The 17,837-nt window shown below is 39.2% G+C and overlaps 1 protein-coding gene across 5 annotated transcripts in view; it reads left to right on the forward strand.

The window, feature by feature from the left end:
• The window catches only part of ARK2N (arkadia (RNF111) N-terminal like PKA signaling regulator 2N), an 85,619-nt gene that overhangs the window by 28,639 nt on the left and 39,143 nt on the right, over positions 1 to 17,837 (forward strand). For all 5 annotated transcript variants that reach the window (XM_070361848.1, XM_070361849.1, XM_070361851.1 and 2 more), the window contains exon 2: positions 8,622 to 9,404. In XM_070361848.1, the coding sequence (XP_070217949.1) occupies positions 8,690 to 9,404 (715 nt within the window). In that variant the 5' untranslated portion in view covers positions 8,622 to 8,689. The remainder of the gene's footprint in view (positions 1 to 8,621; positions 9,405 to 17,837) is intronic.

Raw genomic sequence — 17,837 nt, forward strand, 5'->3', positions numbered from 1 at the left:
CTAACTAATGGACCTAACATTCCAGGTTCCTATGCAGTATTGTTCTTTACAGCATCGGACTTTACTTACAAGTGGCCGTAGTTTCTGCTTTGGCTCAGCCTCTTCATTCTTTCTGGAGCTATTTCTCTGCTCTTCTCCAGTAGCATATTGGATACCTTGTGACCTGGGGGGTTCATCTTTCAGTGTCGTGTCTTTTTGCCTTTTCATACTGTTCATGATAGAAACTGTGGCTTCTCTTGTGGAACTCTGGCTCTAGGCGTGAGGGCCCTAGGGCCCTCTACCTTCTGATACTAATAGAAATCTGGCTTTCCCCAGAGGGGAAGGCACTGCTTCACCTTGTAAGGGGTGGCTGTGTTTTTTCTCCTTTAGCCCTTATCCTCTGGTCTGGAGAAGGAGGGTAGATGATCTACTTGTTCCTCATTGCCACTTTTCAAATGATTTTTCTCTTTCATTTATCCCTATACTGCTGTGTTCTTTTAGCCACTGACTCCTTTATATTGAAATGATTTTTGTTCCTTGATTAGTGTCATTTTGTCCATTATTACTTTTGTCTTAATTCTTGGCCACTTCAGGATACACATGGATGAGTCTTCTGACACTACCCACTCAGTTCCCATAATGGTTTTGTTTTCTACCCTACTTCAGCCACTTATATCCATAGTTATCCATAGTCATACTATAACCTATGTTTCTTGAACTGTCTGTTGTATTTTTATTCCCATTCCATCATTGGTGGATTTTGGGGGTAAAATATTCAAAATCAGATACTAGAAAATTAAAATGCTGTTTGTTTGTCATGACAGTATCAAATTGCTATAAGCCTCTGATCAGTTTCATAATGTCTACAGTTCCCTCGTTGAAGCCAGTCATTCAGGGATAGCACTTTGAGTAGCACTGTTGCGGGATAGTGAGGTGCGAGAGGATAGTTACTTCCCAGGTCTCATGTGAGTCCATGGGTTGGCTGCCCAGTGTGGGTTCTTGGCTTTGATGCAGGAAAGAATTCAAGAGTGAGCCATAGTAAAGAGAAGATTTATGAGTGTTGGCCATCTCAGAAGGCAAGAGAGGCAGGCACCAGGGTATGGGGTTGTAAGATTTTATAGGGGTGGGTAATTTCATAGGCTAATGAGTGGGAAGAGTATTGTAGCCATTTTGGGAAAGGGGTGGGCATTTCCAGGAATTGGGCACCTTTTGTGGTAAGCCTTGGAACTGTCATGGCGCCTGTGGGTGTGTCATCTGTCATGCTGATGTGTTACGGTGAGTGTATACTGAGGGTTCTGCTTTCCTGGTGACTCAGTGGTAAAGAGTCCACCTGCTGATGCAGGAGTTGTGGGTTCGATCCCTGGGTCATGAAGATCCCTTGGAGAAGGAAATGGCAACCCACTCCAGTATTTTTGCCTGGGAAATCCCCATGGACAGAGGAGCCCGGGCAGCCTGCAGTCCATGTGTGTGTGCGCAGTCGTGTCCTACTCTTTGCCACCCGTGAACTGTAGCCTACCAGACTCCTCTGTCCGTGGAATTTTCCAGGCAGAAATACTGGAGTGGGTTACCCTTTCCTACTCCGAGAGATCTTCTTGACTCAGGGATCAAACCCACCTCTCTTGAGTCCCCTGCTTTGGCAAACAGATTCTTCACAGCCGCGCCACTACATCTTGGACCTAGTTAGTTCTAATCAGTTTATGTCATGTCCTTGGGCTGTGCCATTGTCTTAAAGTTGCTCAGTCGTGTTTGACTCTTTGGGACCCCATGGACTATATGGTCCATGGAATTCTCCAGGCCAGAATACTGGAGTGGGTAGCCTTTCCCTTCTCCAGGGGATTTTGCCAACCCAGGGATCGAACCTAGGTCTCCCACATTGCAGGCAGATTCTTTACCAGCTGAGCCACTATCGCAGCACTGTTTTAGGTCTTGTTGCATGCATGCATGCTATGTCACTTCAGTCACGTCTGACTCTGTGCGACCCTATGGACAGCAGCCCATCAGGCTCCTCTGTGTGCGGGATTCTCTAGGCAAGAATGCTGGAGTGGGTTGCCACTTCCTTCTCCAGTCTCACGACCCTTCTGTAATCTCAGTTTCCTTCAGTATTTTTGGACTAACACCTTCCGTCTTTCCAGTTCAGTGTATACCCTTACTCCACTGGCATGTCCATTCTGTAGGTTCACTGCATTTTCACTACCCTATACCTTCTTAATGTTAGAACGTTAAAATCATAACATTTTACACAGTCTTGCTTTTTCTTGAGTTTTACTTGCTTGGTGAAAGTACAGTTCTGGTTAAATCCAACTTCTCCCTCTGCGTTTAGACTTACACAGTTGGACTTGAAAGGAGAAGACACATCATGTGTACCTTGGAGCTTTCATGGTGCTTTAAATTCATGGTTTCAGCCCGTGAAGTGGGTCCTTATTGTCTGGAGATCATATGCTATACTCCCCTAGTTTCTGGACTTTCTCACTGCTGTTTCACCCCAGTCCTGTGATCAGCCTCCCCACCACCTTGTTTCATCCTTACTAACCACCTTGCTTTCAACTTCCTAGAGAAATTTGCAGTCAGAAGAAAAGTTCCACAAATTCCCATTATGTTTGTCTTTGAGCCATGCAAGACTAGAATGACACCTTTTGTTTTGATCATAATTTTTGCCTTGTGTTCTCTTTTGCTTGTTAATCATAGGGACAATCAGCTGGTGGGGGTGGTTATTTAATTTGCTGTTAATATATGGGGGATGGACATTAAACAGTGACACAGTTAGTTAACTACAGTTAAGCAAAGTGTCCTGAAGAATGATCAGTATATAATTTGTGTACGTACCAGGGATCTTATTAGTCTGTAAGGTGCCCCTGGCTATCCCCAAGGAAGCAGTATTTATTCTGATAAGGTGTAAAGAGTACCCAGCAAGAGGTAAGGCACAGAATGAGTGGGAAAGGCCAGCAATCTAAAAAAAAACTGTTTTTGTGACATTCTCTCTAGGCTGAAGAGACCTAGGGTGTGAGTGGCCCAAGATGAAACTGGAGATATGAATAGAGGGTTTTTTTGTCTTTTTGACAGAGGTTTTGAGTAGGGAAGAACAATCACATTTTAGCTTGTTTGTGTTAATGGTTTCTAGAAAATGAGTATTGTGAATTCTCTTTCACGCTATATAAATCATTGTACTTAGGAGTTTTATTTTGTCAGATTTTCTGTAGCATGTGTTAAACCCTTTTCCATTTTTCACAAACCCCCAAACCTGCTTTCTTTTTCACCTTGTATTATGCTTTGCTGAGGTCTGTTATAATACAAACTCCCTCCAGATTTTCCTAGTAGCCTCATTTACTTGTTTTTTAAAAAGGATCTGTTTATTTTTGGCTGTGATGGGTCTTCGTTGCTGTGCGAGGGCTTTCTCTTGTTGCTGTAAGCAGCGGGGCTCCTCTAGCATGCGGGCTTCTTTTGGCGGTGGCTCCTCCTGCTGTGGAGCGTGGGCCCTAGATTGTGTGGACTTTAGTAGTCTCGCCTCTCGGGCTCCAGAGCACTGACCGCGTAGTTGTGGCACATGGGGCTAGTTGCTCTGCGGCATGTGGGATCCTCGTGGACCAGGGATCAAATCTGTGTCCCTTGCATTGGCTGGTGGACTCCTAACCACTAGACCACGAGGGAAGCCCCTTATTCACTCTGATGCTTATCACTTCACTGTCTCCTCAGAGCGGACCTTTCCATGCTTTAACTTTTCCACCTGTCCTCATCTTCTTTTGTTTTACTTTCTTAATTAGTATAAGACTAATAAAATGCTACATTTTCATTGTCCAAAATTGACAGCTAGGTTTTGAAATTGCATACAGTTCTTTTAAAGGGGGAGAGAAAAGCATCAGCAAAGCTCAGGTTGCCTTTAACTTCTCTCTCCTCTTGGTTATCTCTCCCTCCTTCCCACCCCATCTTGCCACCCCAACCTTACAGTATATTTTAAAAATATTTATAGAAAGTATGTGAAATATTAAAAAAAGTAAAAACTTTCCCGTATAAGCATGTCAAATTTGCCTTGTATAGATACTGTTCTGCCTGCTGTATGAAAAATAGGTTGGTGGGTAGGAGCAAGACTGAATACAGAGTCAAGAGTTGATTGTCAATCATCCCATTGAAAAATAAATGGTAGCGATTGTGTTTAGAGTGGTTAACAGTGGAGACAGTAGTGGACAAACTAGTAATCTGAGGATGCAGGGTTGATAGAAATTAGTGAGTGATGGGATGCAGTGAATAAAGGAGAAGGCACTGTTGAGGATAACCCTCAGGTTTTTGACATAAGCAGCTGAGATAGTAGTAGTGCTGTTGACTGAGCTGGGGAAGGCTAGAGAAGGAGCAGAGTAGGGTAGTAAAGAGATGGGTTACGGTGAACTGATTATCTTTGTGAATCTAAATGTCAAGTGGATGCTTGAGAAGACTGGAATAGAGTTCAGAGAAAGTCTAAGATGGAAAAACAAGATTATGAGTGGAAACTGAGTGGAGGGTAGCTCACTTTGGTGGGCGGGAAGAAGACCAGCCCCGGGGCTAATGACTGCGGGATGCGTTAGAGGAGGTTAACCTTACAAAGCAGGCCGGGAAAGAGCAGCCAGAAGTAAGATAGGGAAACCTGAAGCCAAAGAAGCACAGTTTCAGGAGAAGAGAGTGGTGAGGCGTAGAATGATGCTTAGACATTAGGTTAGATCTGTGTCGGATTCAGAGATATGGGGGTCATTCATGATCTTGGGAAGAACTGTTACTGGTTTGATAGAAGCAGATGTCAGGTGAGATTTGGTTGGAGAGGGAATGTGAGAGGTAAGAAAATAGAGGAAAAAGTTTGGACAGCTCTGTTAATAGTTGGATGTGAAAGAAGAGAAGAGTTCCCTGGAGGAGGAGATGGGAGATGTGAGGTTGAAGTGATAGGCAGAAGTAGATTACTTATTTTTTTAATGAATGAGTGAGTGAATGAATGAACAGATGGTCTAGTTGAGTGTGAGAGGTTGATAAGTGCCAAGGAATAATCATAATGTAAGGTTCTAGAGAGATGAGAGGGGATAGGGGATAGGAGAAGGCAATGGCAACCCACTCCAGTACTCTTGCCTGGAAAATCCCATGGACGGAGGGGCCTGGTAGACTGCAGTCCATGGGGTCGATAGGAGTCGGACACGACTGAGCAACTTCACTTTCACTTTTCACTTTCATGCATTGGAGAAGGAAATGGCAACCCACTCCAGTGTTCTTGCCTGGAGAATCCCAGGGACGGAGAGCCTGGTGGGCTCCCGTCTGTGGGGTCGCACAGAGTCGGATACGACTGAAGTGACTTAGCAGCAGCAGCAGCAGGTTGTAATAACATTTACAGTGTATACATATATACATATACACAGAAGGGGATTGATAACCTTTAGATGGGAGGGAAGAATAGCATGGGGGGTGGGAATGCTGTTCTAATAGGATAAATGCTAATTGTTGTGGATTTCATACTTGAATGTACATTCACTGAAAAACCCTCTGAACATTAAACTAGAGGGTTGAGAGTCTTTTATCTCAAAGATGCAACTCCCATTTGATAATTTTATCATTTCTACTGCCAGCTACATTTGACTGCCTCTACCAGGAAAATCCCACTTTTTCCCCCCTGATTGAAAACCATATATGCAGTAAATAATCTGTTTGGGAGGATTAATATGTGCATATGACATCTTTTCCCCTGGTGTTTTGGATACTTCATCTTTATTCCATTGCAGAGAATTTTGTTAGAGTTTTTATTTCTACTTTGTTTTACTTTTTTCCTTGTTTTATGAATTACAACCAAATTCCACTATGGAGAGAACTTCTAATAGAATTAACTGACTAAATATGACCTAAATAGTAATTGGTGTCCTGAGCAGAAAAAACACCAGTCCTTTTTTCCTTCAGAAGACTTTCAGTAGACTTTTATGTTAGAATGGAGTTTTGAGTAGAGTTGTATGGGATACAAAATTCAAGAGGTACAAAACTCTTGGACAGCAAAAAGTCTTTGACTCCTGTGCCTCAGTCACTCTCTTTCCTTGCCAGCGCAGCTGGTGTTACTCTCTTTACAGTCCTTCCAGAGATTTCTGTGTGTGTACAGACAAACTCATATAATTTTGTTCATTTTACATTAATGGTATAATGTATCTTTTTTCATTTAATGTTATGTATTAGAAAGTGCTCCATATTAGTGTATAGAGAATTTTTTTATCCTTTATGGCCACATCATATGGGCATACCATGATGTTCTATTTATGGTTGATGCCAGTGTTTGTGATTAATATGGACATATTTAAGTGGTTTCGCCTGCAATACTGGTTGCTTTTTTAGGAAACAGAAGCCACTGTAAATCTCAATACTTAAAATTTAAGGAACTTGAAAGGTTGATGTGTCATATTGAAAGAAATTGATAATTGTTATGTTTTCTTACAAGGAGAAACAGTCTATATTTATTTGTGCTATCCACATAATTTATTTGCTTGAAGAAGCAAGAGTTTTAAAGATCATTTTAACAGATTTATTTTTCATTTTAGTGTCTTTTCTGATATTTAAGAAGAATTTTATTCTAGAGTATATAACTTTATAATCTGCAGAAGAGTCAACTCTCATGTTTATTCAGTTAGAAAACCTTGTTTTATTCCTCTTACCAGAGGATATTGCATATCTATAAATATTTTATTTTTTTTTTTTTTTTCTCTTTTCTGTCAGCATGCTTCATTCAGGACACTGGCAGTTTGTTAATTTAACTTTTACTCCCTCTGTTGGCTTTCAGTGGTGTTACATTCCTTTTGGAGTGGTGTTTGCAAAGACGTTTATGCTATTTTTCTTTCAGCTCAAAAATTAATTATGATACAGATATATTTATACTTTTTTGTTTTGGTTGTGGCATGTGGGATCTTGGTTTCCCAACTAGGGATCGAACCTGGGCCCCCTGGAGTGGAAATGTGTGGAGTCTTAACCACTGAACTGCCAGGGAAGTCCCATGGGATTTTTAATTTATAAATGTTCCCAGTGGTCGTGAATGTTCTGATTTTCGTGAATGTGTAAGGCTTGTTTTCTTTATTTCCTTGGCTGTGCTGGGTCTTTGCTGCTCGGGCTGTCTAGTTGTGGCGAGCTGAGGCTACTCTAGTTGGAGTGCGTAGGCTTCTCCTCGTGGTGGCTTCTCTTGTTGCAGAGCACGGGCTCGAGGGCCTGTGGGTTCCAGAAGTTGTGGCGCGAGGGCTCAGTAGTTGCAGCTCCTGGGCTCTAAAGCCCAGGCTCAGTAGTTGTGGTGCTTTGGGCTTAGTTACTCTGTAGCACGTGGGATCTTCCTGGATCGGGAGTTGAACCCGTGTCTCCTGTTTTGGTAGGTGGGTTCTTTACCAGGGAAGCCGCAGAATGCCCGTGTTGTCAGCAGCTAAGAACAGGAGCTGAGCGGGGAGAAAAGTAACAGATAGTAGAACATTTATGTTTATATGTTTATAGTAAGCAAAAAGTAGACTTTGTCATATTAGATCAATGAAAGGGTTTTTCAGTTATCCTCCTGCTGCTGTCTGCCACATAGTGAACTATCAAGGGAACTCTATGGAATGATGTCTTATTGAACCTTTACTAACACCATGTAGCTTAATGTTTGTGTCTCTCTGTGACTTGTGGGACATTATGATAATTGCCTTCTTTATCATCAGTTGTTCAGGGTGACATACTACTTGCCTTATACATTGTTAGCATTCTCTTTAAAACTACCAGTTAATGAACTTCGTGCTGTATTGGTCACAACTCTCGTGGTTAAAGATTATGTCCTGTTTCTCTTATGAGTAAGTGGAGTTGTAGCACACACAGTGGGGGAAAGATATTAGGTTCTGAAGCTAGCATAGGAGGTGGATAATGCGTGTGTAGGGTGTTTTCTTTTAAACCCTTTAAGTCATTCTTAAAATAGAGAGTATTAGGTTTTCTGGGTTCACAAAGTAGTTTATCTGTATTTAGTGGCTATTGTTTATGAAACAAAACATAGACTAGACTCGTTTTCGGTGTGATGAAAGGTTTACGGGAACTAGGAAGAACAGATGAAACAACAGATTGAGGTTTTTCGGCTTAATGCCTGTCTAGAGCAGCTCCTATTGAGCAAAATGGCAGACAGCTTTGATCACATAATTATTTTTGTTCACTTGTCAGATGCACGTAATTGATGGGTTTTTTCCCTTTAACGAAGATGTGCATTTGATGTCACTCCCCTGTAGCTCTCTCCCTTGCTTCTTTTCTTTGAAGGTTGGAACATAAAAGTAATCATTCCAGTTAACTTGTTCTAGATCAATTTTTTGAAGCATTTATATTAGTTAAAAATGTGTGCTACCTATATCAAAGTTTTGAGGATCCTTTTCTTGAACACTTTAAATAAAGTTTTAAAGTTGAGAATACTTGTTTGGTTGCTTGCTGGCCTTGCAAGTTGAGTAATAGAAGATTAATATTGTGCCATTTTTAGTAGCCATGTATGCCAGTATTTGGTTGCATTAAGTCCTTTGAATTTGACTTGTTCGAGCAATTAATAGATACATATATTTTAAAGGCCCATATGATGGCTACTTTTACTATCCACTTAGAAAGGTAGGAATGTTATGTTGATTCAGTGATCTGCCATTTCTGTTTATTGATTTTTGTGTGTTTTTGTACAGGTTGGTTTCCTGTTACATCTTTGACATAGTTTCCTAGACTGCTCCATGAATTAACTCGAAAATCTGAAATGAAGATGGAGGAGGCAGTGGGAAAAGTTGAAGAACTTATTGAGTCTGAAGTGCCACCAAAAACATCTGAACAAGAGACAGCTAAGGAGGAAGATGGATCTGTGGAACTGGAATCTCAAGTTCCAAAAGATGGTGTGGTGGATTCTACAGTTCTTTCTTCAATGCCCTGCTTGTTGATGGAACTGAGAAGGGACTCTTCTGAGTCTCAGTTAGCATCCACAGAGAGTGACAAGCCGACAACTGGCCGAGTTTACGAGAGTGATTCCTCTAACCACTGTATGCTTTCCCCTTCCTCTAGCGGCCACCTGGCCGATTCAGATACATTGTCTTCTGCAGAGGAGAATGAACCCTCCCAGGCAGAAACAGCGGTAGAAGGAGACCCTTCCGGAGTGTCTGGTGCCACAGTTGGGCGTAAGTCTCGCCGGTCACGATCTGAAAGTGAAACATCCACCATGGCTGCCAAGAAAAACCGGCAATCCAGTGATAAACAGAATGGCCGAGTTGCCAAGGTTAAAGGTCATCGGAGCCAAAAGCACAAGGAGAGAATCAGGCTACTGAGGCAGAAACGGGAGGCTGCTGCACGGAAGAAGTATAACCTGTTGCAGGACAGTAGTACCAGTGATAGTGACCTGACTTGTGACTCAAGCACGAGCTCATCAGATGATGATGAAGAGGTTTCAGGGAGCAGCAAGACAATCACTGCAGAGATACCAGGTAGAGGATGTTTTTTAAACTGACTGTAGAGCACCTCATGGCATTTCTCAGCTCTTGGGCTCAGTTAGATGAGTGACACTTGAAAAAAATCCAGGAGACCTGCAGCTCTATGTAAATTTGAAGACTGCAGTGTGTTAACAAGACACGCCAATTTAAAAATCTGTTCTGAGGTTTCTAGTGCACTTTAGCACATCAGCCCGGAAAAAAAAAAAAAATTAATGATAGGGACAAGATTATTTTTAAAGAATGGAATTTCTCACAAGTCTTTCTCTGTAACCCACTACCTGAACTCCCATCATTGCCTTTCTAGCACTGCTTAGATCTAATACTCACTGTTCAGTGTTATTACCAAGTACATATTCCTCAGGAATAGGCACCTTGCTTTATTATATAGCCACTGCACTCAAGCTGATGGTGTCTGAAATAACATGTTCTATCTTTTGTTAAAGGTTTCTAATAACTGTTCCTGATAAAACAGTAGTTTTATGTATTCCCCTTCTCCCTCATTCAGTGCATGATTAGCTTGTTGTCACTTGCATTTGAAAAGAATGTTTTTTGCAAAATTTCCCCCTCAACACCCCCGAGTTTAAAAAGTTCAGTAGAAATCCACTGTTCCAGCTCTCATTGATATGAGTCTGTAATTTATTACATGTTTGACATAATCGGCTTTCTCTATATTACTTTGTCTGATACTGTGTACTATGAAGGCAGTCTTGAGATTTTCTACTGGAAGAAAAATGAGATCTGAACTGTCCTTAATTGGGTGAATTCTCATTGTTGAAGAGACTTTCGATTAGGAACATTCTGTAAAGTAGTCAGCATGTAATAGATCATGGCAGTGTTATTTGTTGCTATGGTAAAGAGGGGGAAGTTTTGGTTTTCAAAGTTTTATGGGTGACTTTTTTTCTCCTAGTTTTTTGAAAGGTTTCTGATTCTATACATCAGCATATTGCTGATATACGAAGAATATTTCAAGAAAAATCATATTGGTTAATTAAATCTATAACTAACCAAACTTACAGAAACTCAGTAACAAGAACGATTTTATAGGTATTCAACTTACAATAAAAGTATCATTCATATAGTATATTAAATGTGTTCCTAACAATTGTTGGACATGCTTACTGTTTTAATATCTATTGAATTAATTACTGGGAGAGAGGGTTTAATTGAAGCCCAGCAGTTGACTGCATGAGAGAAGCAGACATTAGGGTTGTTTTAAGGCAGGTATATTTAAATTTTATATTTAGTGTTTTAAGGAAAGCCTATTAACAACCATACAGTCGTTTATGCATTCTTAGGTCCTGTACTAATCTACTACTCATGATCATAATGGATCTCTTGATACAGTGCTTAATTCCACTCACTAAACAGATTTTTATGTAACTGCCCAATGCTTCTTTGTCTTTTTATGGAAACGGAGAAGGTGGGTGAGCAAAAATTCTCTTTGAAGATAGACCCCATTGTAGAGATAGCATGAGAAATACCTTCAAGGACGTTCTCCCTGTTGGGCTTATATAGATTAGGTGTGCTTTGTTCATGTTTTCCAAACCCCTCTGCTAATTGACTACCTTGACCAGTATCTAAAACTTCTAAAATGCCAGTCATCTATTTCTTGTCTGTTCTGAATTGTATACCAACCAAAACACCAAAGTAAATTATCTGTATCTATAATTTAGTTTGTTTTGAAAATATGTAGAGTTTTCAGACTATGTAGAGTAATCATGGAGAACCAAATGGTAGGTAAGGTGCAGGGCCACTCTATGACTATCTGGGCTGCACACCACAGTTTCTGAAGATGCTGTATGCATGAGCAGCTATGAATGGTCTTTCCTAGAATTATGCAAAGTGACAAAGATAGAACAGCTTAAGTTTAAATATTAGGAAGTTCATTTCAACTATCCACATTGTTATCCCTGAAAAATTTTGACATTGGCCTTTTCTGTTGTCATAATTATGTGTACCTCATTTTCTTGAGTCACATTATAACTTTGGGGCAGGAGGGATACACTCTGCCCTAATTGCAAGGCAGTTGCTGAAAAGTCACATAGATTGTAAAGGTAGGATAAATTGTGAGCTGACTTGAAACATGAGTGCAGCACTGTGGACATTCAGGTGAACTTAAACTGGACATGTCTAACAATGAATCTCTTGGGATCTGGAATTTGAATGCTCGATTTATACAGAATGGAAACGAAGAGGGAGAATAAAAACTGATATTCTTGCTTTACACTTTCATTAAGATGCAAATAATTTTAGTAGTTCAGAAGTGCTTTATAAACTTTGTTTGGCAGCAGTTTAAACACTGAAGGAATTATGCTAAATGTTAACTTACGCCAAACAATTTAACAATTAATGCATTTTCTTTTAAAGAGTGAAAATAATGTTGCAGACTTACATAGTACCTGGTGATGCATAATAATTGAGTTTGATATTTGGATCACAGATGTTTACAAAGTGGTTTTGTTGTCTTAGTTAGCATTTAGCTGACAGGCAGCTTTGTATCCACACTAGGTCATTCTCTCCTTGAAGTTTTCAAAACTATTGATATATTTCTCTTTTAAGAATCTGGAAGTATCATATCAAGATAACTCTGGCAGTTCTTTCATTTGGGGGATTTAGAGATGAGCAAAAATAGAGTGTTTCATAGTGGATATTAATGTGAAAATAGTGTATGGTGGTTTTGAGTTTTCAAGGTTTTTATTGAGTATCTCATTTATAGATGATCTTTTTATATTATTAATCATTCTTTGCAGTTTTATTATTGGAGCGTTACTTCTTCACGGGTTGTGAGAGACATCAGTTTTTCTGTAAAATCACTTTGAAACTAGATATATAAAGTCTGCTCTCGCAGGGAATTTTTGTTTTTTGTTTTGTTTTGGCTGTGCCACATGGCTTGTGGGATTTTAGTTCCTTGATCAGAGATTGAATGCAAATCTTTGGCATTGAAAGGATGGAGTCCTAACCACTGGATGGTCGTGGAACTCTCCCAGGACATTTTTATTTTAGTGAATGTGAGTAACAGACATCAGACTTCAATTCATAAATTCTCTGAATAGAGCAGCTTATGTGCATCATTGAGGGTGGGCAGCAGAGAAAAGTTTTTCCAGTGACATGTTTTTCGTAAATATTTAGTATACAATAAACCTCACAGTAGCTTTATCTTGTGTGTGTGTGCTCAGTTGGTCACTTGTGTCTGACTCTTTGCAACCCCATGGACTATAGCCCACCAGACTCTTCTGTCCATGGTGTTTTCCAGGCAAGAATACTGGAGTGGGTTGCCATTTCGTACTCCAGGGGATCTTCCCAACCCGGGGATCAAACCCATGTCTTCTGTGTCTCCTACGTTGTCAGGCAGATTCTTTACCACTGTGCCACCTGGAAAGCCTGTAGCTTCATCTTATCTTGGCTATAATGACCTACTTTTGTGTAGTTTAGTAGTGCACCATGTAAGTGACTACTCGGACTGAGGCTCAAAAATAGTATCCATCTTGGTAGGTAAGGGTCAGTTGGTTTGCATTTAGAAAATCTAATTGGTCTATTTTGGAGAATGTCAGGCTGTAGAGGACACCTAAGATCATCTGAGTCCTTAATCCTTTGTAGTCAGGCTGGAGCAGCTCAGCCCTCCTGAAGCTAGGATCTCAGCATTCACAACTCACCACAATTATTTATACAGTGAAATCCCTCATGATTAGTTATAGTTTTACCTTACAGTTTTTCCTATGTAGAGACTTATTGTGCCTGATCATTTAACTCTTGGAAATGAAAAAAATTTTTCTTTAAGTAGTAAATCCTTCGTAGAAAAATTTGAAAATAGAAAAATGTGAAGTCTAAGATTAAAATCCTGTTTATGTTAACATTTAAGAGTATCGCCTTCCATAATAGATAAGAGAATTGGTCATACTATGTGTACTTTTCTTTCCCTCTAATATTGCATTTTGAACATTTAACCAAAACACAATGGTCTCCCTAAAACCATGTGTGGATTTTGAATAATTTATCTAACTATAAAATAACTTCCCGAATGTTGGCCTTTGGGCTGTTTTTAGCTTTTGCTATTATGAAGAAGGGTATGAACACTTTTAAGTCTCTCAACACATACTGCCAAACTACTCTTTAAGACTTTATTGAGTTTATTTTATCCAGGAGCTTAAGTGTTGGTTGCATTATTTTCTCTCTTTTGAGTGTTTATGAAAATGTTGCTGGTTTGATGAAAGAATTGTATCTTGGCATTAATTTGTATTTCTTTGATCACTAATGAAGTTGAAAAATCATACTGGCCATTTGTATTCTTTTGGTAAACAATCTATTCATGTTCTTTGCACATTTTCCTCTTGCTACACTTTTGTTTAAAATTGATTTGTAAGGGTTTGTAACCTACTGAGGGATGAATTACTTGAAAAATTTTATTATTAATTTAAGCTGTAGGGACTTGCAGTGGAAGATGAGACCCCAAACCCAGGTTGGGAATCCTGTAACCTGTTTCCTGTTTGAATATGAGGTGACTGAAAGCCCCATGGCCATAATTTAAAATCTGATTGTATTTTGGCAGCTGTTTAGGAGACTCATTAAATACATTGATAACAAAATACCAAGACTGTGTAATCAGGTGAAAACTGCCTGAAAGCAGTGATTAGTAAATGCAAACAAAGAACGTAGTATCTTGTGCAGTTTTCAGTCTGGCTGTGTGTTAGAATCACTTGAGTGGGGAGCACTTAAAACTTACAATGCCCAGGCTCCATTCCAGACTTGTTAAATCAGAATCTCTGGATCTGACCCAGGCATCAGCATTTTCTCCCCAGCTTTTTGGAAACATAATTGACATATGACATTGTATAAATTTAAGGTATATAAGGTATTGATTTAATAAATGTCAGTTCAGTTCAGTCTCTCAGTCTTGTCCGACTCTTTGTGACCCCATGGACTGCAGTACGCCAGGCTTCCTTGTCCATCATCAACTCCCCAAGCTTGCTCAGACTTAGGTCCATTGAGTCAGTGATGCCATCCAACCATCTCATTCTCTGTTGTCCCCTTCTCCTAAATGTATATATTGTGAAATTTATTAGCATAGGGTTAGCTAACACACCTCTTATTTGTATACTTACGATTTATGTATTAGGAAGTTGTCTTCTTTCAAATATATGATGTAGTATTGTTAACTATAGTCACTATGGTGTATTAAATCCCTAGAGCTTAGTCTTATACAACTGGGAGTCCGTCCCCTTTGATCACCTTAACTCATTCTTGCTGCACTCTGTACTCTCCACCAAACTACTCTTGTGCTTTTATAGTTTGGTTTTCTTAAGATTGCACATGCAAGTGTGATCATGCAATATTTGTCTTTCTCTGACTTATTTCACTTAGCATAAAGGTACCAGCATTTTTAAACTCCCTGGTGATGACATTGGGCAGCCAGACTGAGAACTACTCAGTCAGTTAAGCAGTGATATGTGAAGTCTCCCATAGCTAAAAATCATTGTAGTCTGCTTCAGTTAAGTTCTGAACAGTACAGTCTCGTTTTTTAAAATGTTCTTAATTATAAAAACCACAGCACAGTCTTTATAAATTAGCAAACATGAGCAATTATAAATTTTTATCCATTTAAGTGATTTTATTAAAAGCATGCATTGTTTAAATGTGATCTCCTCAATACTACAGTGTCCAGATAATGTTACCTTAAATTTAGAAGCTTTGAAATGTTACTGGTGGATATTCTTTGACAATCTCTAATGTTAAAGCACCGAGGTATTGTTTTCAGCCTGTTCTTCCTAATTTATTTCCTTAGGTGAGTGCCCTTAAAAACTTCGTGTATGCAAAAGCATAAACTTTGCTTTTGATATGTCTTTCTCAAAGTAGGATATATTTTAGTGTTAAAAGGACATAGGTGTGTTTAAGATGAGAATATGGTCCCTGGTTGGTTTTCTTTTTTTAGATGTATTTTTCAGAGCAATTGTAGGTTCACAGCAGAATAAAACGGAAGGTAAGGAGATTTCCCATTTATTCCCCTTCTCACCTGCGTGCAGCCTCCTCCACTAGCAGCACCTGCACAAAACGGGACGTTTGTGCCTAGACTGACACGTCATCACTCAGGGCCCGTGGTTTATATGTTAGGGTTCATACTCGGTATTGTACATCCTGTTTGTTTTGACATGTGTAATTGCGTCGTCTTTTTAGACTTTAAAATGTCTTTGCTTTTAGTGCGTTTTGCTGGTAGTCATCTTTATAAGGCTGCATCTTATCTTGCTGTCCTTAGCACAAGTGTTCTCATACCATTTTGTTGAATTCAGCTTTTAAATACTGAAAAATAAGCAGCACCAGAATCTGAAACATCAAAGTAGTTGTATAAATTCCTGTCCTGTACACTACAGTTTACCCAGCACTTATAATGGATATAAACTGTTTAAAGAAAGTTTAATATACTTCAAACTCCTTTTAGTTTCTCCATAAGCTGAATGTGTTATACTTTGGGGAAAGGTATGTCCTTCTTGAAGACGTTTACTTATAAATAAGGTGGTTTTTTTTTTTAATGTGGAGAGAGGGCATGGAATGGAGTAATCAGGGGTGGAGGAATAAAATGAAGTTAGAGGGAAAAGTTGGTAACAATAAACTTGATGAAGTTTTTATTTGCTAGGTAGAATTGGGCTCAAAGTTTGTCCTGTAGCCTTTTAGGCATTGAGTAGAGGTGAGGTGGCATGATATAAGCAGTTTTCTTAATATAAGAGAAACACTGCATTTCTTGATACTGAGACCTGGGAAACTTTTCTTTTGCCTATTCATAAAAAGCCACTATGAGATAAAGTAAACTATATTTTCAGAAATATTCTGGGATAAATATAATAGAGCATTTCATGGGGGCAGTTCTTTATAAAGACTTCTTGATATAGGTAGATGGTATAAGGCCAAGCTTGATTGATTCCATCATTCATTCATTCAGCAAAGTTTGGACACCTGCTATGCAGCATTGGGAATGCAACAGTGAATGAAACATGTCTGCCCTCGTGGAACATCATCTTTTTTGAGGAGACAGATAATAAATGAATTCATCATATGCTCTCAAGTAGGAATATACATTATGAATAATAATAAAGCAAGATATAAGAGTTCAGATAAAAATGAACTAGAGATGGGGTAGAATAGCTATATTAGGTAGCATAGGCAAGAGTGATCTGAGGAGGTAACATTTTTAATAGTTACCCGAAGAAAAGAGTTCAGTATAATTAGTTTTACTAGAAACCCAAAGTATTTGGGACCCAAACCAAAACTAATCTGGCCTAGTTCAAGGATAAAACACTGTATATAGAAGAGCATATCCTAAAACAGAAATCCTCTGAAACCACTGTTCTACTTGATATTAATAGGTGTACACTGTTCACACATTTGAAAAGTGCTGGATCATGTGGAAACAGATTTGTCTACTGCAGGACAACTCAGAGCCATTAATGTGCTCTCTAAAAGAGCAGAATATGATTTGTATATCCAAAACTTAACCACAAAACTTTTTTTTTTTGAGATATATGTTTTAGTACCTTGCATAAACCAGGGTTTATAAAAAATATTACACAGCAGTATACATGGATTTTGTATATCCTTTATGTGGTTTTTCCATAAGGAAAACAATTTTTTTTAACTTAAGAGTAGTTGATGAAAATCAATTAACAGAATTATTTATACTGACTTATTATGGTCAGCTGTTAAAACACCTTTTAGAATTTTAAAGTCATGGTGTGAAAATATTCAGGGATACAGTGATATTCAGTCAGGGTTGTACACTGGAATCACCCAGGGGGCTTAAAACAAACCTATGCCTGGGAGCTGCCTACGTTTTGGTGTTTGTTATACCATTCCAGGTCTTTATGTTTAGCAAGTTTGAAAGCTACTGATACTTTCAAACTTGAGTAGTTAGTTGTATAGTACAAAATATAAAATCCTAGGCAGATTCAGTGAAGCTATGAAAAAAGGGTAGTGTCATGTTATTTTTCTCAGAATTACTTGTGTTTGGTTAATTAAGTGCTCCTTGTCATTGCTGAATCTATTTGCCTGTTCTTGGTAATGCTTAAGTCATTTTCCTGAATAAGCATGTCTTCATAAAAATACAATTTTCTGATTTAATGACGTTTTATCAAATGGCCTCACTGCCTTTAAAACTGACTTCAGTCATACTGGCGGATCTGAAGGAGCGCCCAGCGAAGTTTTAGGATTACTTGGCAGGGGTGCTGTGTGTGTTAGAAACATTATAGGCAGTGTCCTAGAAGAGGTCATGAGCTGTTATTCCAAGATGCAGAGGCAGACAGAGAAGTTCCGAATGTGGATGGAAAAACTAACTCACCTTGACTGGTGAAGAGGACAAGCAGCTACTGGAGCCCAGGGAACTTAAAATGCAGCTAGTTGGCCAAGGCATTTCCCCATCACCCATCAGGTGCTTACTCGCATTGC

Source organism: Bos mutus, chromosome 24 (assembly GCF_027580195.1).
Source record: "Bos mutus isolate GX-2022 chromosome 24, NWIPB_WYAK_1.1, whole genome shotgun sequence".
NCBI lineage: Eukaryota > Metazoa > Chordata > Mammalia > Artiodactyla > Bovidae > Bos > Bos mutus.